We start from the raw sequence: 24,465 nt of genomic DNA, 5'->3' as shown, positions 1-24,465 counted from the left end.
GAGAACCGGGGCTGTTCTGCCTGCAGTCTTTCTGCTGCCTCTCCATAACAAATCTTGCTCCAGCAGTGTTTTCCTTTGTTTTTGCTTGACATAACCCTTGATTTTTCTCAGTCCTGTAACAGGCTTCTTGTCTACCAGGCTGTAATACATATCTGTATTTTTTTTATTATTTTTTTCCCCTTCAAGATTTTAATTTTCCCTTTGCGTTGATTTTTGTAGGAAGTTTTTTTTCTTCCACTTGCCTGCCCAAGCCAGTTTTCTTTGTGACCTGTCAGAGCTCTCTAGTGCTCCTCATTCTAATTGGTTAGGCTAAGGGTCATCTTTGGCTCAGGAGGGATACTGAGTTTGTAGGCATGCTGTGAAGTCTGAAATTGCAAAGATGATTCTCTTTAGACTGAAACTTAAGGAGTATAAGTGGGTTTAGGGAAGGGAGAATTTGCAAAAGCCAAAACCAAAGGGGTAATTGCCTGACCGTCTTGCATACCTATGAACTTTTGTTTCACAGTGCTGCTTTGTAGGTGGACCAGACTCTTGGAGGGGAAGTGGGGGTGGAGGGAGAAGTTGAAAAAGCAAAACCTTATTCTTATGTGCCAGCTTTTCCAAGTCATAGGATAACTACTGAAAAGAGGGCAATGTGCATTTATTCATGCTTATGAGGAAAAAAAAGGAAAAAAAACCAACACTGTATTGTGAAAGTGTCCCCTGAAGGGATGTGATAAAGTAAAACTCGGCTCTGCTTGTTCGGTGGAAGTGATAGAATTAAGAAGAGAATTTTGTAGTGAGGAGTGAGAGAATTACTAGGCTTCCTTGGGGGTTCTCTTATTGTTATCTATTAAATGGGGGAAACTGAGAATAGGCTTTCTTCCACATTCTGTAAACGTAAGAGATGAAATATCTGATACTTTTGAAACTTGGTTGTTTCAATTTGGGGAAAAAATGGAGCTAGCTGCACTTAGAAGAACCTCACACAAACATGCAGCCCTTCCCTGACCTCCCCTTGCTCCCTTCTGCTTTCCCTCCCTGGATCTGTACTAATAGTTGTTCGGTGCTCCTGTCTTGCAGCAGTTTATTTGAACGGTCAGCGCATGAGCCACTTTTCTGTTGCAAGTGGAATTCTTTAATTTGGGGAGGGTCAGGGGGAAGAAAGGAGTCTTAAGTTACTTTGTACATAAATAGGATGGGTTCTTCTTTGACCTAAAGTCTGTCTTGATGCAGCAGCACAAGCCAGCGAGGAGACTGTCACATTTCGACGTGAACGCAGCACATTTAGGCGTCAGGCAGTACGACGCCGGCACAATGCAGGGAGTAACCCTACCCCTCCTACATTGCTCATCGGATCACCCCTCAGGTAGGGTATCTAAATGTTCCACCGTATTTAGCATGCATGCAGCAGACCACTTCTCCTCACACCCACCAGTGTTGCCAGAAAGGCATTTTTTACTTCCTTCCCCGCCATAACCTCCTCAAGCTGTCACTGCATGTCACTGTGGGCTTGTTGAATTGTGCATGTATATGTGGCACTATTTTCAAAATTTTCAGGGTAGCCAGTCTCTAACATGTTACAGTTAATTTTAGATAAATAATGAAGTGAACTAATGCTAACAGACTCCATGTTGTTTTTGGTCAAAAACTTCAGAAACTTTAAAGCAAGAAAAAAGACCCAAGAAAATATTATTTACCTGACTCAATTTTGCTTTTCTCTTTCCTTTAAGAGAGTAAGCGTTAGGGTCTAGTATCTTTGTAGTCACTTTTCATTTATGTGGATAATGAGAGAGAAGCACTTAAACAACAACAACAATTCTTCAACATCTTGAAGAATTAAATAATATATGCAACGGATCCAGATCTAAAATAAAGGTAAACTATAGTGTGAACCCCCTGTAACTTTTTCCAGGAAAAGAGTAACAATAAAGTAATAACAGTGCCTTTGTTACCAAACACACAGTGTTGCTCCATATATGAAATTTAACTGTATGGCACTGCATGCCTCAGCAGTGCTTACAGCGTATATATACGTACATCATGGCAATCTGTCACTAGCCCATTTAATAGCAGTAGCTATTCAATAGCTACTATTCAGCAAGTTCAGCATTCAATAGCTGAACCCAGTGGTGTGTTACATACAGCATTTCCTTGCTCGGCCTGTGACCTCGAGCAGTGGAAATGGTGATCTCAGGATGATTTTAAATCTTTCGCTTTTTAAATCTTTTGGTTCTCTGATTGCCTCAAGTGTTGCAGAATCTGGCAAGAATAACACTGCCTATAGTGTAAGGAGCATTTACCCGTAAAAGTAATTCTTCCCATTAACATGATATGTATACAGCACATAGTCGTTATTCCTTCACATTCTTAATAATACTACTACATATCCTATACCATATATACTATATATAATACTACTGTGTATCCTAAACTAACTTGTAGCACTAGGACCAGTCTATTTTTGTGTTGTAGGAATATTTGTGTGGATTTTTTTAGTTGTAAAATACTGTAGAAAGTGAGCAGATAAAAAGAAAATAAATGGAAAATGGGTTGGGGAGAAATGTTGGTGACTTTTATAGTGCAACTGAAATAGCCAGAGGCTGAATTTACTGAATTTTCAGTTTTCCTTGTGAAAGAGAATGGCTAGAACAGTGCCTAAAACCTAACAAATGAAGGCTTGACTTCTTCTGCACTGCATATTGAATTGGATAGTACAGGATGTGGCGGAAGTTCATTGTATGATTTCAGATAAGTTTGTTACATTTCTAGTCTTGCTGAACAAAACATAGTGCATTACTTTCTTAGTGAGGGATATTTAAACTTCCTATTAGGTCATTGCTGTTCTACTCTTATGTTCCATTTCTCCTCCTGGTTTTTTTTGTGGGTGGTGCTGTTTTATCTACTGATCAGTAAAAAGTTGTGTGGAGTAATTAGAGCTGCTTACCTGAGAGAGGTTACTTTGCACAGTGATGTTTGTGCAGCTGAATGACTGTCCTTTGGTTTGGAGCTAAATTGTTTTAGGCCAGCTGAGCACCCAAGTGCTTACTAATCTGTTTGACATAAATTCCATTTGAACTGCAAACTGTGGAGTGTATCTGAAAATTTGTACTTATTACAGTTACAGATTATTTCTAATTTCTAGATTAGTAGTCTGATTTTCTTTTATATGGATAACTTCATTTTTGTGTGATTTTTATTTCTTCCAGTAACATAACAAGGACATACATTTTTTGGCTGGTTACCACCAAAATCCTTTCCTTACCACAGCAACTATACGTATACCCATATGTACTTGTGGTGAGCCACTTCTGTCTAGTTCCTAATACTGCTAATCAATGTGACTTCCTACATTAACTTATAACAACATTAGATTTACTCATTTCTAGTGGCCCTGATGTTACTTTTCTCCATTCTTTACAGAAAAAAATTTAATCACCTGATCTCCTAACTATGATGTCAAATCAGATGTCATGGAGATGGCTCCACAGAGTCTGAGTTGCATCTAGTTGTTCATTTTGGGGAATGTCAAGTAGAAGATAGGTCTATAATGCCATCACGATTGGCAGCAGTAGACAAATAAAACCTGGTCTAGTAAATTTTGCACCTTTTAAGCTAAATTAGATGCAAGTGTATTTTCTTTTTGTTTACTTAAGTAACCAGGAAATAACAAAAGGGAAGCAGGAAAGAAACAACAAAAAAAAAACAAAACAGCTTACTCTCCTTTTATGGTGCCTAAGCATTGACATTGTTTTAACTGCTTCAAGCATATGTATGGATTTGCATCCTATGTAGCTGATGATGTATATGCATGTGCATCTGATAAGTGAATATAAGTGACAGTCTCAAGCAAAATTTTAAGAATAGTTTTATTAAATAGAGAGTAACAGTTTCTTGAATGCAGTCTGTTATTACCAATATTTTGCTTTGTTTTTACTGTGACAGGTGTGGATAACCTCTGAAAGGACACCTTGTGTATACCTTTTGCTACCTAGCTACTATTAAATGGAAAGACAGCATTGTTTTGGTGTTGCTGATAATACTTAAGTGAGACAGTGACAGCTGGCAAGTTTGTGAGCTTTCTTAGGGCTTCTGTTGCCATGTAGCCTTGTCTGAAACAGTAAAGCACTGAATAAAGCTTCAGATTCTGATATGTTAGAGTACAGGTTGCAATTTTTAACCTCGTCAACTGCGTGCATGTCTGTTATATTTTGCATGATCTGTTCTTAACACCTGGTCTTATAGTCACTTTCATGTTTTGCAGTGATGTTCTAAGGAAAAGCGAAATCAGTTGTTCTAGAAAATACACACAACTGCATCAGACAGACACCCTCAACTCTTAGTAAGGTCTTATAGTTATCTCACTTGCCAACTGTAGCATCACACTGTGTGGAGTGAAATGTTAAAAGCAATAGGTGATCAAGACTGTATTTCAAAAGGGAATGCTCTAAGACAGAAGATAAAGAATTTTTGTTTTAACAAACTTTTAATATAATTTTGTTTTTTATTTTGATAAAAAGATGATTTCTTAATCTGAAGAAGTGTCCTCCAGCTAATGACTGACATAACTTCTCTAAATGTATAAAATAAGGATAATAAAACCACCAATTTTACAGCATGGCTCTAATGTGTGTGACACTTGTATTTGGAGACATTGCCACATTTAATGTTTAACTGCTTTAAAAATATTGTTAATATTTGTTAAACAGCTTCTTAAAATAGTTTTGCATTGAGAAGGTTATGAAGAGGACTAACATTTTCAGATGTTGTCTGCTAATAGCTTTAAACTTGCACACTTCTCTGAAGAACTAATTTCTATCTCTGGGTTTAGAAGAATTTTGTTGCGGTAAGGAGTATTAAGCAACAAAATCATTGTCAGGGCCGTGCTATCAAAATAGCTTTAAAATAGTCCTAAAACTTTTGCCAATTAATAACTTGTTAGAGGTACTCCCCATAAAAATTCTGGTTCTACTGGTTCAAATGTGGTTATCCACAAGGTATGTTGCCAATGTCTGATTTCTAATTAATCTTAAAGACATTTTGTAGGAAGACTGCAGAGTAATAGCAAGGAAGATGGTGATGTTTTGACAACAAAAGCAGAACAATTGAAGTCATATCTCCATGAGCGATCTAACTTGAGAGAAGAATGTCACAGCCTCTATTGTACAGGAGAGAGATCACAGGATACAGTTAAACTAACCACCAGTAACTTATTTTCACACCCACAAATTAAAACTAGTAAGAATAGCATTTCCCCAGCGGGCCCTCAGAGCAGTGCTCCCAAAAGCTTGAGTGGGACCTGTGTCCCTGTGTCTTTGTATGTTCTAGTGTAACATTAGTGTCCAAGCAAGTTCTTGTACATAACTCACGGGTTACCTTAACCCTAACAAATGGCTTCTGAATGCTGTAATTTACCTTTTTTTTTTTTTTTTTTTTTTTTTTTTTTTAGAAAAAAAGAAAAAAGTCTTGTTTTTCTTCACTTTAGCTATTTCCTTTCCTTCCCGGTAATGTCTCCCCCATCCGTGTTTTCTCGTAGCCTTCAAGATGGTCAGCAAGGCCAGCAGTCCTCCCAGGCCAAAGTGCAGTCCCGCTCCCCCTCCCAGGCAGCTGTGCTCAGCGCTAGCACCTCCTTGCTGGTGAGAAATGGGAGTGTCCACTTAGAAGCATCACATGCCACTGCATCTGCTGTAGGCGGTAGCAGTTTGCACGATGGACTTGGTATGCAGGCCTTATGTAACCTTGGTGACATGGAAGTTTTAATACAGCAGCTATATTGGTAATAATGCAGTGAAAAACAGTTAACTTTAACTTTGTTTCTGGATCTTGTAGGTACATTCCTTAGAAGGGAATATTGCTGATAAATGCCCAGCCTTTCATTGTCTCGTTTCCAGACACTTTGTCTAACAAATTTGGAAACATTTGTTCCAAGTGGGAAACATTCTAAGGATGCATAAGTAGCAGTGATGTGAGATCTTTGTATTTGAACTATATAGCACATGTAACATGAGTATCCTTGCATTGTCAAAGGGAATCGGGGTGGGATTGTTAGTAAGTTTGGGGGAACTTCTGATTCCTTAAAAGATACCTATTGTGATCACTAGGAACACTTGATCTTTCAGAAGAGCTTCGCATAGTTGTTCTTTGAAAAGAAACCCTCACATCAAGGAGGGTAGTTTTAATTTGTGCTTAAAAGTAGGAGATTGAGCCGTGAAGAAAATACGGATCTTCTTGTTTCAGTTGCCATCGCTTTTGAAGTCTTATGGTGCTCCTCAGTTCTTCTTGGTCTGTTTAATGTAATATTTCTAACTGCTTATCAGCTTCTCTGAAGTTAATAAAATTGCTAAGGAGAAGGAAGTTCAGATGGTTATAGTAAGTGACTGATCTCCTGTGACACAGTAATGTGGAGAAAGGTAGGGAAAAATTCTTGGCTTGGATCTTTGCAGTTATCTGTTCGTGGCCTGAACTGGTGATGACTTCAGTGTTAGCATGGAATTCCTGCTCAGATTGCTACGATCTCCATGTTTAGAGCTGCTGATTGTTAGTGATGGTATTTTAAATAGCTACCAGTTGTGACAACACAGAAGTGAAGGTTGGATTAGAACACTGCTTAAAAACACTTGTTACAGATCTTACTGTAACCTTGCTATAAAAGATAATTGATTTGTTGCATTATGGGGAGGATTTTGAGCATTGTTGGGCTTTTCCCCTTTAAATAAGAGTTCAGTTAGCAAGTAGCTATTCTTCTCTACCTACTAGCAACAATATAAGAAAAAATAATTATAAGCAAAAAAGAAAACAATTCTGATATTCTCTGAAATGCAGTTATAGAATGGTACTACAGATATGTTAAATTATACGGCCTTCTTATGTGATTCTTATGTTCTTGTTTTAGATTCTGTGGCTCTGGTAGTTTCTAGATAGAAAAATCAATGCTTAGGAGTATGAATCTCTAAACTGTGAAAGCTTATCACATAAAGCTATAAGTTCTTTTAGCTACTTAATTTGGAGACTTTTTTGTTTGAAATGGTCATTGGGATGTAACTAAAATTCAGGGATTACTGTGGTCATATCTATTCAAAGTTAGTGTTAAGACCTGTTCTTAAAGCTTATTGTTGTATTTGATGGATATTGCCCACACCAATCAAGTTTTATAGAATTCAGAGTTTTATGTACAGTTCTTCAATTTGAATTATTTAAGAGTTACGTTTATTGTGATTTAGTGAAAATTGAAGTAGATTCAGCATTGCATTTAGGCTCTCTTAGCAGTTACTTTTGCTGCACTTGGAATGGAATACATTTGCTGTCTTCAGATAAGTTTAGCTCTACAAATTTCTAAAGTTCTGTGTGTACAATATTATGGAGCAAGACATTGCCATTGTGAAGCAGAAAACTGTTAGGATCTGCTCAGTTGAATGAATCCTTTTTACATCTCAGATTTGTTTGTTTTGGAGCTTCAAGCATCTGTTTAGAAACTTCTTTGTGAAAGCTATTATAGCAAAAAATCTGTTCTTATTCTTAAAAATCAAATGATTTCGTTTTTACAGCAGGCTTTAAAAAAAATCCGCATTATGAACTAATGCCTGTTCTCAAAGCGTTTTGTATGATGGGTGTTCTTTTATTAGAGCAGAATAGCTGATAAAATGGAGCAGGCTTTCACATTTGCAGTTCGTTCGTCAGGCGTGACAAGAAGGGAGATGATCCTGTTGTGTTATTTCAGAGAGAGTATGCTGGAGGAAGAAGGGAGGTAGTAGCTTGTTCTGTGGTTGGTTTGCTTGTTTGTTTTTTCTTTTTTTGGTGATAGTAATCACTGTTAAAAATAATAAAAATGCCAAATGGAGCGAATAAGAAGATGTATAATGCACGTATGTCAACACAGTGTGCGCAATAATTTCTTTTCTTACTGAAATTGTTAGCATTTTCCAGCTCATCTGGAAGACGATCAATCAGGTTGTTTGCATTTAAAAACTTTTTTCTAGTGCACAAATGCAGTATGTGCTTCTGCATTTTTTTTTTTCTGTATGTTTGCTGATATGAAGCTTTAGCTCTCAAAATGACACATTTTTTGTTCGTTTGTTTCAAAGATTAATTAATTTGATTTTGGTGATATATTCTGTGAAGGATGGATCTTAATGGGTTATAAGTAGTCTGTATCCAGTCTCATGATGACTATACGTTCTTAACAGTTGCTGAGCATTGTGCTGAATAAGGCAAGGGAAGCTTTGAAGCATTATTTGTGGTCTTCCAGATTCCAAGAGGAAAGACTTTTACACATTATGTTGTGTAGTTATTAGTTGCTTCCTGAATGATGAGGGGAAAGGAATTTGAAAGGGTGGAGAAAGAAATTTATCATGGAGCAGTGAATAAGAAATAAATCATGAGGAATGAAAGACAAAAAAAACTTTGGAATGATTGCAGGGACGATTAACATAATGTGAATACAACAGGCTGCAAAATGGACGCCACGGCTGAAATGGATGATCATCTTCAGAGCATAGTATGGCAGTGCTAATGCCTTCTACTCTCATAAATATTCTTCAGTGTGTAGGTGATGGGTGTTATTTTTGAGTTCTTGCTTTGGAGGCTATTAGAATTTGTGAAGTAGTTCAGACTCCAAGTACTAAGCTACTAGAACAGATGTCTGGTGTCTGAATGTAGGGTGAAATAACAGCCTATTGTCCTCACATAGGTGGTTGTCTTATTTTCTTAAGAAGTAATCACCTGGAGCTTTACGATGCAGCTGTACTGCAACATTTGCCTCTTCTAGTTTTTATCGCTTATGTGAGCAACAATATCTCAGATTTATTGAAGGATTTTGTTTTTTAAAGGCAATTACATGGTGGTGTTGAAGACTGAAACTTCCCATACTGCCTTTAAAGGTAGATATCTGTGCTTATCAGTCAGTTTCTCAGTGCTTTTTATATATATAAGTAGACATTTTCAAAGGTATGAGTAGAAGACAAACTCATTTCCCTCTGTTCCTGTAGAAAATGTGCCTCTTGTAGTTGTGGAATTGTGCATATAATGGATAAGTTACGCTTTTGATAAATGTCATATAAACTAAAAATTGAACACCTTTAAAGTGTCCAAACTGAAAACTTCTAAGTTTTAATACTGCTGCTGAAGGTAAATACTGACGTTGGTAAATGAGAGTTCCTTGCTATAGAATAATCAAATTTTTGATAGCTTTGTTTGTTGTCCTGAATAGGATTTAAAGAAATATACTTACCTACTACTTACCATAGTACTGTAATGATTCTAATAATGATGTAGACTTTGACACGTGCAAAAGCTGTTAGCATCTTTCAGAACTAGCGTGGAAGGTTTGAAGCAGAAGTATTTATTGGATGGAAAATTAAGAAATATGCTGAAAATAATATGACTGAAGAAAAACATCAGTCTACCGCTTTAGGCAGATGCTGAGCCACTTGTCTTCCAGTTCAATCTATGTAAGCTCATCGTTCTGTTGCTTTCATTGATTCCCTTATCTGTGGGAACATCAGTCTGTACAATATGTGAACCTTTATGTGGCTGTCTTCGGACTCAGCGATGAGATACTTTTGTGCTCTGAAACAGTTTGTTTCAAAGGAAGTATGTTCACCTTTTCTCCCCTTCATGCCATAATGCTGACGTATTTTGGAGTTGTCAGAGTATCAGTAACTGTGCTCCAGGTAGAGTACAGTGAAGAAGCTGAAGCCCTCTTTTGAGATGAAGTTAGGTGAAAAGTTACAAGCATTTCTATTTAGTGTACAAATGTTGGCTGAATTTTTATACTTTTAAAATAAGGCTTTGTCTGGCTTGTTCACAACTTGATAATACTAATACTATGTGATATACTGCAGTCCTTAGAAGAGGAAACTTAAAGCTGCTTCGTTGTGATGCTATCAAAAATATTTGAGACAACTCTAAGAGAGCTAGAAATAGGAGGGAAAGAAAATCACTCGGGTGACTCCCAGAGGCTGGGTGTATCCATGTGTGCTGGGCGTTAGGAGCATTGGGATCCCCCTCTAGAGTGCTGTGAGGAGACTGCTGCGTCTCGCACAACTGCTGGGACTTGGAGCTCCTGGGGTCTGCAGCCATGCCTTATGGTTTGCTTCCTCAGCAGCACTGAACAGATCTGTAATATTTTTTTGCTTTTAGTGAATTCGTTGCTTTTTTTTCTGGAGGATCTTTGTTGGTTTCTGTGTGTTTAACTTTAAAGAGCAGCTTTGTTTCATTGAGAAGCCACGCTTTTCTTGACTTCCATTAGGAAATCTACTTCAGTGAATTGCAGGTGTAGCAAAAGCAGAGGTTTTGCAGTTTACGTGCAAATAATTGGAATTAAGCTTTTTGTTTGTCTGTTGAAATCATCTTCTATATCTCTACTTACCAGGTTTGTTTTATGCTCCTGCAGCCACTCCCTACTTATATCAGCAGTACAAAAGCAGTAATCGTTGATAATCTCAGATGAATTGGATGTGAGGGAACAGTAGATGCTTCATTATGTGAAGGTTTTTATGCTAAATTTTCTCAAGTTTTGAAGTCCTTTGCATTTGGTGTGTATAACCCAGTGCAGGAAATGTCTTTCGAACAAATTTATCTGATGTAGTATCTCAGCCTAAAGGAATGGGAAGCTGTATCTTGTAGTATATTCTTGTTTATCTGATCTAGCATCACATTATTGTAGTTAATAAATTTACTGGTTCTCAGTTCAGTAGCTTGTGCAAAGACATGAAGAATGTAAGGTAACCCAGACATCATTGTTTCTTTTAAAGACTGGTTGGTTGAAATACTTTTTCTCTAACGTGGTTTATGCATGATTTTGTCCTGAGAGCAATCTGTAGTATTTTATCTACTATCTTTGTGTTTGCTGTTGAAATTTTTTTTTACTGTGGCAGTTCAGAAAACCCCTATGTAACTGCAGCTATTGGTTGTGGGGAAGGAGGTACCTAATGCTTCCTACCAGCTTGAATTTAAAACTTCGTCAGTAAACATTCACTACATTAAGCATTAAAAACAAGGGGATACTTAACTAAATCACTTCATTAAGATCTTAACTAATTAAAGAAGTCACTTGAACAAAAACAATAACCAAAAAAAAATTCAAAAAAAACCCACAACCAAAATGACTTTAAGAAGTGAATCTTTTGCTCATGTTTCTTTACAAATATCTGTAGTAGATGTAATTAAATATTGAGGGAGAGCTGTTGCGTTACTGTGTTCTGATGCATTCTGTACACAACTATTGAACCATGTAGCTGCTGTGTCAGAATGGAATCTTCTTTCTCAGCAAGTCTGCCTTATGTGTCTGGGGGTGCCCCTCTGCTGGGGGGAGAGAGCCTTGTGAAGGTATTGGAAACTCTTAGCTTGTTAGGTGTTTCTCCTGGGGCTACTTGTTTTCCTGTATCATCAGGAGATAGGGCTTCAGGATGTGCAGCTGAGAGGTTTACACAGACTTTTGCTTCAAATGTACCATAGTAGGTTGTTGTTTTTTTATTTTTAGCTGATTAAAATATGTTCTTAAAATATTGCATGCTCTTGCATCATGAGTTAAGTAAAAGACTTTGAGCTAGGAGAAATGGAGAAGTTGGCAGGGCTGTATGAGATGATTACAACTTCAGAATCAGCTTCCTGCGTTCTGAGCAGAAGTATATTAAACTGACCTGGGGAAATTACAGTCCTTATCTCTCTGATCAAATTGTTGTGGAGAGAAGGGTGCTGTAAAAACATCATATTGTGAGCAAGGTAACTTACCATCTGAGTTGGAATCTCAGTCTGCTTCTTTGTAAATTGTATGTTTAGAAATAGAGTTGGTATTGAAACTTTTTGAATGAACAATGTCTTGAGGTAACTTGGAGTTGCTGGAACTCCTTTAACAATAATAGTTTATCTCAGATGGTAGGTTGCAGTCTTTGATCTTACGCTGAAGTGTTCACTTCTGTTTTGTGGAACAGATCTCTGCTTTCCATTTCTTTTTTACTTTTTTTAGAGATCTAACTAATGAAGCATCTCTGATTACTTTATTTACCCTTTGTGTTTCTTTCCAAATAGTAGACACGTACCTCTCAAAAGAATTTTAGTTTGAACACTTGAGGAATCTCTGCCATAGCATGATTCCTCTGTGTTGATGAATGATTTACTGATTGTTCTCCTGAGATTGGGAGGAAAGAATTGAAGAAGTTTGTCATTGCAAGAAGTTTGCCTGGTTATTCTCTAAGGGTTGGGGGGGTGCAGGAAGCTCACACTGTGCTTTTGTTGCGTTAAAGGTGACATCTTGTAAATATTAACTCTTAATTTAGTTCTTTATTGCTGTTTACTGTATATATGTCATATGAAAGAAGACTAAATAACTAGTATCTTGTCTGTACTGGTGACACGTTACCACATCTTTTATTCTGACACTGATAAAAAAAATTAAATATCTAAATTGATCTTAATAGCTAGCTGATGTATAGAAATCTAGTGACAGTAGGATGAAATATCATGAATTCTTAACCTCTTCTTAACTTTTTTTTATAGGTAAGTTCAGTTCTACGCTCTACGAGACAGGGGGCTGCGACATGTCACTTGTGAACTTTGAGCCAGCTGCAAGAAGAGCATCTAACATCTGGTGTGTGTGAAGGCCAGTCAAGAGTGGTGATTCTTGTCTTACTGCAACAAAATCTTTTATTTTAATTTTAAAAGGTTGTTTATTACGAACTACAAAAAAAGTCTATATAAAATATTCTCTGTACATTTTTACTCTTGAAACTTCAGTGATTTTTAAGAGACAGTAATTATGTGCATAATCTTACCCATTTTAGCAAATTTTGGAAAACGAAGATTAATATTGGTTTAAGTGATAAATGTCCAAACTGAGAACTTGATAAATGCTTTTTTGATTGGCTTAACTGGGAGTCTTCCTTTATAGAATTTAACTCACATTTGGGGGAAGTAGGAAGCTATTAATTATTATAGCTATTAACTTATTTAAAAATGAACTTCCAATTGTGAAGCAAATGTAAACTGATAAGTTTGTTCTCAAGTTCATAGGTGGCATGAAACAATATAGGAAAGTATTAACGTGCCTACAGTTTAAAAAAAAATAAAATTATTTACAATGGAAAAAGGCAGCTACATACTGGAAAGTTCATTTGCTGTTGGAAAGATACGCTTCCTTTCTCTGAAGAGACAGGAGGCAGAAGAAAGGAAAAACAAACCAAAACCTTGGCCTTAAAATCCGCTTCCCTACATGGAACTGCTCTAAACCTGTTACATCATGCTGAATGTTTAAAAACCTACCATGTGTAGGCGGAATAGCTTTTGGATTTATGGAGTAATGGATTTCAAAGCTTCCATCTTCAAATCTTTCTCGTGAAAGTGTGCAAGTGCTTCTTGTAGGGTTGAACTTTGAAGAAAAAGTTCTGTATTCCTTGCACAAAGCTATCAATGCCTGCATATATTGCTTGCATGTTCCAGATGCAATGGCTTTGCTGGTGGCTGCTGTTGTGAAGCTGTACATGCTAATGAAAGGAACAAACTGGTCAAATCGAAATAACCGATTATCAGGATGATAGTTTCAGTGAAATAAAATATTAAGAAATGTTTACTTTTATTTTAAAGCAAGGAACTGAAGGGAATTTATGTAAGTTTGATACCAGTCTTACAGCTGTGGAATTTACATGAAAAACACAGCCAGATGCTATACAAAATTATGGGGAGGGGGAGTGCTGTGGTTGGATATGGACTCTTTTACAGCAAGAAGTTTCTCCTCCTCACTAACAAATGGAAATTGTGAAGTAATTTTGCTCTTTATGGCAGAGGTTTAAGTTTTGCTTAAAGTTTGCATTTTTTCTGAAACAACTGAAGTCAGTATATTTGAATGCATACTACTTTTGTCAGTTTTGGGACTTGGTAAAAACAGTGTTCAGTTAACAAACCGTGAACGCCCAGGAGACACCTCACTGACTTAGTGTTGTGTGTTTACACATCAGTAGTTAGCAGATTATAAAATATCTTTGTGGATTTTTTTTGTTTTGTTTTGTTTTTTTAAAGGAGTAATTTTCATCATTGTAATCTATGTAGAGAACTTATGGGCTGCCTGGTCAAATCATGTGTTGGGAAAGTTAAACTAAGTATGAGGGTGAAGAGTGATCCTGATGTACTACAGATACTTAGTGCAGTATGCAAGCCCCTTATCAAAGTTTTTTTTCTTTCCTGGTTATTCACTAGGCCTTTGTGGATACATGTATTTTAAATATGTGATCTAAAGAAAAATCGAGAGGACGACATTTAGCTAAAATTTGCAAGTGGTCAGAATTAATTTAGGACAGTAGTAAATTAGTGGCCTTTTGGAATCAAATGTCGTTTTATAATATGAAGTCTTTCCCCCTGTTCTTATAGTGACACGGACTCTCACGTATCGAGTTCTACCTCAGTTCACTTTTACCCACATGATCTAGTAAGTTTGTCTTATTTATTTTTAAAGCATGCAAAAAATCAGAAGACTTGACAGTTCTATTTATCTGATTAATCATCGTATGCAGTGGTTTTCCGTTTTAAGAAGGTTTTTTACTAGAGTTTCAGTGAAGATAAACTGGTACTATTCAGCTGTCATTGAATATACGTACAAATTCATCTTTTTGGGTAGCAGTTTAAAATGTAAACATAAATTTTTCCACTGATCTAAAGCATGGTAATTAGAATCTAAATCTCTGTCCTTGTTTGGGATGTTCTGAGATACTTTGTCCAGAGATTACTGGATGATGTGAATAAAGCTGCACTTCTTTCCACTGCAAAAGTATACTGTGGCAGAAAGAAGAAATCTTGTTTGTGTTCTGAACAAAGGGAATGTTAGCAGTTTCCCTGAATGGAGTTTAGACATTTTTCAGTGGAATCTGCTGTGTGAAGTTTAATTGCAGTGGAAAGAGTGAATGGAAAAATGCAGAAGCTTTTTCATACTGCAAGTGGATTTGGAATTCCGTAGTTTTCTGACCTCTTTTATGTTGTTGTCAAGTCCACATGTATCTGTGCTTATAATTCTGAACTCTACTGCTTCAGTTTCTATACAAAAACACTGCAGATGGTCAAAATCCCTAAGATCATAATTCTTAAGCTAGGAAGATGAAGTGAAATATATTAAGTATCTGCTAACCTAATCAAGGGAGAAGAATACATTTTGTTTTCACACTTGAGAAAAGAATGAGCAACCTCAATCTACCCAACCATGCTTTTGATCAGGAATGCGATCTTCATTTAGTGCCTACTAGAACTTTGTTTAATTTCCAGCCCCTGACATGTAACTGCCAATGTGGTTCCACTGAGGATATGTGTGGGGGTGCTTTTGTATAAGGCAAATTAACTATATATATAAAAGCTGAGCCCACATATCCAAAGGGGGAACATTGACTGATTACTAATGTGAGAAATGATACATTAAATTGATTCTACCTTTTAAGAGATCAGAACTTCAAAAAACTGCAGAAGCACCTGCTTTCTAACACAGCTCATCTAAAATGAGCTTTTAAATTCCTTTAGAAAGTGGATGTTCCTCCTTTGTTAGTTCTTTTTAGTGTCTTTCTAGGAAGGAGTAGCTGGCTGAGGATAGTTACTGTATACTGATACTGTAAGGAATTTAAAAAAAGCTACAAAAATGAGTTTTTAATTGTAATATATAACTGTATAATGTCAGCACTTTACGTATGACTACGTATTTTTTTGCCTTAACAATCGTTAACTTATTCATTAAGTGATATTTTAATTGTAGAATTCGTAAAGGTCAGTGCATCAAGGAATTTCTTGGCCTGTTAATGTAAAAACTGAGTTAAACGGTATGTAAGTGCATAATGGTGGGTTTTTTTAGCTTTGAGTATTCTCCTTAGATGCTAGTACTACTGTGAATTGAAGAAAATTCTAAAGTGACAGAATGCAGAATACTGAGCAACTAGAGTCAATCATAAGCAGTACTGGACAGGTTAGGGTTGAAGTTTTTTTGTATGTCTCTCAGTATAATCTGAATGCAATGAATTTGACCACTGATGGCTGTACATGTGGCTTTGTCATGCAAAACCAACCATTCAGCATGGATGTGCATGCAGATTAGTTGACTATAAGAAATGGTCTATAATTTGTTTTAACTCAGAACTTTTTATTGTTCTTATATGCATTATTACTGCTCATGTATCAGTTTACTAGTCTTCAAATTCGAAGTTTTCAGAGTAAGTGGGATAATGTGCCTAGTACATATGTACTTTGAAGTGAGGCATATGCTAAAATGCCACAGTTGTATTGAATGGGAACTGTTACTGCTGCTAGTGCTCTTCATTTACCATAGTAAGGGCAGAAAAAGTAAGTAAACGTCACAGATCAGTTTAAAATCTAATTTCTTAAAACTGAAACTAAATAATTATAGTGCTTTTTGGTTTTTTTCAAGGCAGCATTCAATAGAATGCAGTGATACATAAGAAGGAACTTCTGTTAATACTGACTTTCTTTTAGCTTTCTCTTCCCCAGATCAGGTTGAACAGGCTGCTAACCATAGATACAGATCTGCTGGAGCAGCAAGATATTGACCTGAGCCCTGACCTTCAGGACCACTTGCAACCTCAAGAGGAAGCAGCTCAAAAAGTCAAGCAGTACTATCGTTTTTGGATACTGCCTAAGCTTTGGATTAGCATAAATTTTGATAGATTAACTCTTCTGGCTTTATTTGATAGGTGAGGTCCTTGTATATTGCTAGACTTCAGTAATTAAAGATGAAAAAATGGAAGGATTCCTGTTAGGAATGCTTTTACTATACTGTGAAAGATGAAATAATAATGCCAAAATAATTTTTTGTTTCTAAAATAGCAAAAGCTACTTTTTATTTCTTCAAGAATGCTAGAAGAAGCCCTCTCTCTCACTTTGTGTTAGTGTGAGAATGATATCTTAAGCAACAAATCTCTCATTGTTTGATCTATTTTTAATGCTAGAAAGTAAGCTTCTCAATGAACGAACTGACGGGTACTAGAACCTGCATATATGTGTAATTGTTTCAGCAAGTAGACAATGTACATGATGTCCCAAAGAGTCATGTAATGCTGTAACCTGTTGTCCCTGCTCCATTTACTTAGTGGCATAAAATAAACATCAACCTCCAGTTACCAGCTTTGGGAATGTATCAAGTATTCACACTTTGGTAATGACCTTTCTTGAAGTATTCAGTACAGTAGTGTGGCTTTATAGAGGATGATTTCATAAGAAACTAATTGCTATTGCTGGTTATTCTGGCAGCTCTTATCTTTGCTAAGAGTACTAAAATAATTTACACAATTCTTAACTACTTTGCTACCAACAGCATCTGTTGTTAACTTCTGACCTTTGCTGTTCTCTTCCACCTTTTTCTAAACACAATTAGCTTTTAATACTTTTTTTTTCCCCCTCTCATACAGGAATCGTGAGATCCTTGAAAATGTATTAGCTGTCATCCTAGCAATTCTAGTTGCATTTCTGGGCTCTGTACTTCTTATTGAGGGCTTTTTCAAGGATATCTGGGTCTTCCAGTTCTGCCTGGTTATAGCCAGTTGTCAGTACTCACTGTTGAAGGTATTTCAATTTCTATCTTCATTTGTGTAAACAGTAGAAATAATTTAGATTGGATGTTGCAGGCTATTTGGAGCTAAAGAAAAAGTACGTGTTTATTGTTTTTAAAAATAAATAAGCAAAATTCACCTTAGTGGAGAGTTTGATAGATGGTTATGGAAGATCATTTCACTGGAATAGTTCTGCATGTTTGTTAAACAGTCCTTTATTTGTTGTGCTCTCACTTTTTGTTTTCTGAAAGAGAAACAAAATCAAACTGCTTAAAAAGAAACCCACAAACTAAATGTGATTTTGTGCGTTTCTTCTTTTTAAGCTGATGTACCTCAATGCTTTCGTATTATGCAATTGCTTCTAAACATGTTTTTAATCAGTTGAGTTAGTTTTTATTAGACATTTTTATCAGGCAAGTGTTAATGGTACGTAAGGAATATTGAAATTAAGATTCTTTCTTTATGATAGAACTATTAAGGTGGAAAAGAGAAAGGGATGGGAAGAGAGGAGTAGAATGTACTTACTGTAGAGTGGATAACTTCCCTCTTTTTGGTTTCAGAGTGTTCAACCAGATTCTTCTTCCCCTCGACATGTAAGTCATAGGCATATACCTCTATTAACCCTGCAGATGTAAAATTTCCACAAAGAATTGATCTTCTTAATGTTATGCCATTTTTCTTATATGACTTCTCATAAGGTACAAAAGGCTTATATTCTCTTAGTATGTGATAAGGGAATTTATGCTATATTTTTTTCCTCTCCATGCTTTTTGTTTTTAGCAAATCCCGTCCTTTCTGTTTTATCACAGAATCATGGAATGGTTTGGGATCGAGGGGACTAAGAATCATAAAATCATAGAATGGTTTAGGTTGGAGGAGACCTGAGAGATCCCTTTGTCATGGGCAAGATTGCCAACCACCATATGAGGCTGCCCAGTGTCCTATCCAACCTGGCCTTGAATGCTTCCAGGAATGGGGCTTCCACAGGTTCTCTGGACAGCCTGTTCGAGTGTCTCACCACCCTCTGAGGGAAAAATTTCTTGATAGTATCTAACCTAAATCTCCCCTACATTTAAAGCCGCTCTGCTCTGTCCTGTCAGACAGATTATCAGGCAGTGTTAAAAGCTAGTTCCCCTCTTGGTTGTAAGCTCCTTTTAAGTACTGTAAGGCTGCAGTGAGGTCTCGCAGGGGTCTTCTCCAAACCAAAGAATCCCAGCTCCCTCAGCCTTTCTTGATAGGGGTGCTCCAGCCCTTCGTTTATCTTTGTAGCCCTCCCCTAGACCTGCTCCAATGGCTTTGCATCCTTCCTGTACTGCAGCCCCCAGGCTTGGACACAGCAGTCCAGACGGGGCCTTACAAGGGCAGAGTACAGGAGGACCATCACCTCCCTCTCCCTACTTGCCACTCCTCTTCTGATGCAGCCCAGGTTACTGATGGCCTTCCAGGCTGCAAGAGCACGCTGCTGACTGTTAATTTGTTGGAATGTCTAATTCCAATTCCCTGACACGGGCAGGAGCACCTTCCACTTCTACATCAGGTTGCCTAGAGCCCCATCCAACTTGGCTTTGAATACCTTCGGGGATGAGGCATCCATAATTTCTCTGGGCAGCCATTGCCAGCGTTTCACCACTTTGAGTAAAAAATTTCCTCCCAGCATCTAACCTAAATCTTCTCTGTTTAAGTTTAAACCATTCCCTTTTGTCCTATCACTACAGTCTCTTATAAAGAGTTCCTCTACAATTTCAAGGCAACTTGTGCTGTAGAACAGTATAAGGATAAGTTATTGAATGAATCTTTAGCATTCCAGCAGTGACAGAGAAAAATATTTTTAGCATTTTGATTTGTTGTAGAATGAAGTAGCAAAGCTTTGCAGATATGCTGTTCTAGCCTTGTAGATCATTCAGTTGTATTAGCGTGCTCATAGACTGTTTGCCAACTCTCTTAGGCTGAGTACGCAGTACTCTAGTGAGTTTTAATTTGAGCATGAAAGTGTTGATGTGGTAATGTTGAACAATGTTTATATTTTATTGAGCATCTTCTAGCTTGCCAGGACAAAATACTTTTGTAACATCCTAAACAAGACACTGTAAAGCTTTATTCCTCTGAAGCACATCATTCATATTATTTTAGGCAGTAAGTTGTGTATTTTAATGGGTACAGAAATGCTTTCATTTTCAGCAGGAGCAGTATCTGAGTAATAAACATCAATTGCTTTTTAGTCAAAATATTGTTCTCTTGCTTATGAAGCTTCAGCAGAGTTTTTCTGACATTTAGTGTTGTGAAAACTGGGAAATTCAGGTGAGAAAAAGTGTAAAAATAACTGAGTCTGTGTATTTGTATACTCATTATATAGATCAAAGCCACAAAAACTATCCCTGCAAGACAATATTTTAAGGATTTTATGAAAAAAATGAGGTGACAACACACTGTAGGAGTAGTCAATGAGCGAAAAATAATTTTGATTCTGAAACTGTAACAGGTTGAACACAAAATAAGTTTTCTTCTAATCGTGAAATATTTTTTATTTTTTTAAACAGGGTCATAATCGTATCATAGCCTATAGTAGGCCTGTATATTTCTGTTTATGTTGTGGTCTTATTTGGCTGTTGGATTATGGCAGCAGAAACATATCTACAACGAGATTCAAGTTGTATGGAATGGCTTTCACCAACCCATTGCTCCTGCTGTCAGCCAGGGACTTAGTTATAGGTGAGTGGCTTTTCCTTTAATTTGAAATTTTTACTTCACCACAGTAGAGCTATTTTATTCTTCACATATTGAACCTTGCTGTGATGCTGTTGCACTGTCGCCTAACTGCCGTTCATTTAGTTTTCTTTGGAGAGAGGAACTTCAGCTTACTGATGTTTATAGTATAATTGTTCCTTTCTATAGCTTTGTTGTCACAAACTGAAGAGCTGTCAGGTAATATGGTGTCATAATTAAAAAGCTATACAAATCTTTCTTATCTGATTTTTCCATTGTTGGCCATGAACTTGCCCTTCTTTGCTCTTGAATGTTGTTATACTACCCTATGCTGGGACCTACCTGCTCAGTAATTAAATCACAGAATTTTAGAGTGGCTTGGGTTGGAAGGGGTCTTAAAGATTATCAGTTCCCAAGTCTTCTGCCATGGGCAGGGTTTCCACCCTCTAGATCAGCCTGCCCAAGGTCACATCCAGCGTGGCTTTGGATGCCTCCAGGGATGGGGCGCATGTTATGATTTGAACATGCATAGCCCATTCTCTTGCAGAGGACCTTGTCACAAATGAGCTGGGACTCTCTCAGAGCAGGTTATTTTTATTTAGCAGTTGAGTAGGACAGTATGGACACAATTATTAAATACATTATAAGCGGATTAAATCTTTCTTAATGCGTAATTTTGAACACACCTGGTTTTTCATTGCAGCCCTTCAATTACATCAAAACATCTGCATGTGAAGCAATACAATAATTAAATATTATGACTGCTTGCTTCTGCTTTAGGACAATTTTTTTTTCCAAGAAAAAAAAAATTGGTCTTGATTATTATTTTTTTTAACTTTCCTTTCATTAATAAGAGTTACCGACTTGGGCGCACTGAGAATTATTATTTATTGCTTGATTTCTTTTTAAGAACATTCTGATTTTTATGCCTCATGCATAGTAAAACTATATTTAAGTGCCCAGAGGGAGAAGATCTGAGCCTCTTATTTATGAGCAGTGTTGTCCACACCATTTCAAAGCTGCTTTTCTATATCTTTTGTGGAGCTAATCACGTACTGGTATTCTTTGTTTTGTATCTGCTATGGTAAAAGAAGTTAATCCAGCAGACTGTTTTTCGTTTTGTTTCCTTAAAACTGGCCTGTTTTTCCCTTTGTTTATTCTCTGTTGACCTCGGAAATCTTTTCTCACCACTTTGAGTAATTTTCATAGTGTATATCCATATCCCCATACCTAAATAGAAAACCTTATATATGGATGGTGTGGGCATTCTGAAGAAAGACCTTTTTAAAAGTGCTTACTCTTTTTCAGTTTTAGGAAGATGTACTGGGATCTTCACCTTCCAGACTTTTTGAAGTGTTCTGAATGCGGCTCTTTCTTTTTCTTTTTTTTTTTTTTTTTTGTGTGTGTGTGTAAATTTACATACAAAGCTTGTGTAACCCCAAGTCCTCCCTAAAACTCCTTCCTTCTCTGCCTTTGGGTTGTTGCTGTTGTTCTTCGTGTTGTTGCTGAAATGCTGTTTCAGAAATCTTTGTTTCACAGAGGAAGCTGGCTAGTAGCAAATACTTTGTTAGCACAGAGGAAAATACTCAGCTACTTTTTTTCCCATTCCCAGGAACAGCAGTTAGAACAGCACAGGTGCAAGGCAGACTTTGTGTTTAGATAATGCCATTGGTGTGTCCTTACCACACGTGACGTGACGTCTGGTAGAAATTTCCACCTATTCCACAAATCAAACTTCATCAATTAGTCTGAATCTGATCCAACAGCAGATGATTTCTGTTCTCCTAAATGGTGCCCATGAGAGAATAGTTCTGTTGAGGACTTCAGAAGCCATCAGAAATGTTGAGTTTTTGCTAGACTGCTCTTTATAGATTGTATTTTTGCATACTTATTTTCTAATTTTGTTCACAACTGATGTAAGATAGTTAATCGTTCAGACCTTGATGAAGACACATTTTAACCACCCAGTCTGATAACGGTATGTTCTTTGCCTGCTGTATAGATTTGCTTGAGTAACGATTTGATAATTCTGAAATGTTTTCTTCAGGTCCTGAGTAGCTGGTCCTTAGGCATGTATTCCCTAACTTGTATCATTAAAAAGGAGCAGAATTTGTTTTTCCCAAGTCTTGAACCTAAGTGTTTTAAAACAGCTTTAGTTAGTTAACTTCATCAAGTAGGAGTGATGCCTTTACTATACAACCATTCAGTGGATATTGAATGGACATTAGAAACTTAAAATTGAGACTTGTGATTCTGAGCAAGATAGCTCCAACTCTGTGGTCACTGAAGCTGCAAGTCTCTAAGATTGCAGAAAGTCCTGTCAGATTTAGTCTGCTAAGATGATTTTCATGGTTTGATATTTCAGAACTGAAAGCTTATCACATGAGAAGTAGATTTAAACATAACACTTGTGGGGAATCACAGAATGGCCAGGGTTGGAAGGGTCCTCAAAGGTCATGAATCTCCAACGCCCCTGCCAGGGGCAGAGCCACCAACCTCCACATTTAATACTAGACCAGGCTGCCCGGGGCCCCATCCAATCTGGCCTTGAACATCTCCAGGGATGGGGCATCCACAACCTCTCTGGGCAGCCTGTGCCAGCACCTCACCACTCTCTCTGTAAAGAATTTCCCTCCGTCATCCAACCTAAATCTTCCCTCCCACAACTTAAAACCATTTCTCCTTGTCCTGCTATTATCTACCCTTTCAAATAGTTGATTCCTCTCCTGTTTGTAGAGAGGACGATAGTTTCTGCATGTTTTTTTCCTTAAGGTGGAAAGTAAGCGATTTGCCCAGGATGGGACTGTGACCATTCTATGTAATGCAATTGTATCATTTATTTATCTTTATTTTATTAATCCTGTAATTTGCAGAGATTTTAATGGTTCATGTCAAGTTGTCTATTTTCACTTTAAAATATGTAATTTAGTATCAGGACAACATAATTTTTTTTAACTTATTTTTAAGAAGTGGAATGGGTAAATGAGTAGAATTGTCAGGCATTATTAGTAACAGGCAACCTAGAGATGAAATGATTGGCATCTCTTAAATTGGTGTGGCTGTTGTTAACTTATATAATTAAAAATAGGCAGCTAGGCTTATGGAAGCTTTATATACAATGAATGAAAATGTACAAATCTCATAGTCTGTTCAAAAAAAATATCAGCCAGGTTTTTTTAACTTAAAGTCTGAATTGGCCTGTGTGAGTTTCTGTAATGATTAGAACTGAATTAAAAAAAAAAAAAAAAAAACCTTCTGAATTTTGGTCAGTGTAACCTCTATATTCAGTCATTTCAGTCACTTCTATGAGAAAGTGTAACCTCTATATTCAGTCTGGTAGAAATTTGAGAAATGTATGAGAAATGTAGCATGTGGTACCCTAGAGCTTAAACTGAAGAGTACGTTAACATGCAGTATTTTTTATATAATCATCACTTTTTCAAATCATTTTTTCCTTTCCCCCTGTAGTGTTTACACTATGCTTCCCCATAGTATTCTTCATTGGTCTCCTGCCTCAGGTGAATACATTTGTGATGTATCTCTGTGAACAGCTGGATATTCATGTCTTTGGTGGCAATGGTGAGTGTGTTTGTCCACAGCATTGACAAAAGCATTAGATTGGGCTAGTAAAAGAATTTAATGATTACACCATCTATATTCGTGACCTGTACGTATGGAATACTAACTGCATTTTAAAAAGGTTCTAGTTCTGATCAATTACTGAGGAATAGAATTACCGGCCTACTTAGTCTGTTGAAAACTATACTTCTTGTACTTGTTTCCCTTGCAGTGTTAGCCATTCACATGGTAACGGTGTTGAATTAATGAAGATGTAAATGAAGCCATAAAAATAATTTTTATCTTCGAAGGGAAAATGGATACATTTTTGTGGGTTGTGTTTTTAATATCGGGGGGGGGGGGGAGCTGAACTGACTTCTTTAAACAACTTGAAGTCTTTCATATTCTAAGCTAATTACATAATGTCATTTCTTCCACTATGATGTCTAGCTACCACAAGCCTGCTTGCAGCACTTTACAGTTTCATCTGTAGTATTGTGGCAGTAGCGTTGTTGTACGGACTGTGCTATGGTGCCCTGAAGGTAAGCAAAATTGCACACACAGCATACGTTCATGTTTTGAATTTTGTTCTTTTTCCTTCAATCTCAAACATACAGAAAATGAATTAGAAATATTAGTCTGATTTGGTAAAGTTTCATATTTCCTTAGCTTTTGTATCAGTGAAACAGAATGGAAAGTA

At 36.9% G+C, this 24,465-nt stretch overlaps 1 protein-coding gene across 2 annotated transcripts in view; it reads left to right on the top strand.

The window, feature by feature from the left end:
- The window catches only part of PCNX1 (pecanex 1), a gene marked incomplete at both ends in the record, with an annotated part of 81,607 nt that overhangs the window by 32,928 nt on the left and 24,214 nt on the right, over window positions 1-24,465 (top strand). For both annotated transcript variants that reach the window (XM_079537769.1, XM_079537768.1), the window contains 10 exons: window positions 1,216-1,348; window positions 5,516-5,697; window positions 12,475-12,565; window positions 14,338-14,395; window positions 16,432-16,649; window positions 17,364-17,517; window positions 18,065-18,097; window positions 20,042-20,213; window positions 23,676-23,786; window positions 24,216-24,307. In XM_079537769.1, coding sequence (XP_079393895.1) covers window positions 1,216-1,348; window positions 5,516-5,697; window positions 12,475-12,565; window positions 14,338-14,395; window positions 16,432-16,649; window positions 17,364-17,517; window positions 18,065-18,097; window positions 20,042-20,213; window positions 23,676-23,786; window positions 24,216-24,307 — 1,244 coding nt within the window. The remainder of the gene's footprint in view (window positions 1-1,215; window positions 1,349-5,515; window positions 5,698-12,474; window positions 12,566-14,337; window positions 14,396-16,431; window positions 16,650-17,363; window positions 17,518-18,064; window positions 18,098-20,041; window positions 20,214-23,675; window positions 23,787-24,215; window positions 24,308-24,465) is intronic.

The sequence above is a fragment of the Tetrao urogallus genome (assembly GCF_951394365.1).
Source record: "Tetrao urogallus genome assembly, chromosome: 6".
Classification (NCBI taxonomy): Eukaryota; Metazoa; Chordata; class Aves; order Galliformes; family Phasianidae; genus Tetrao; species Tetrao urogallus.
Note: the sequence above shows the minus strand (reverse complement) of the source record. Positions and strands in the feature narration are given on the sequence as shown.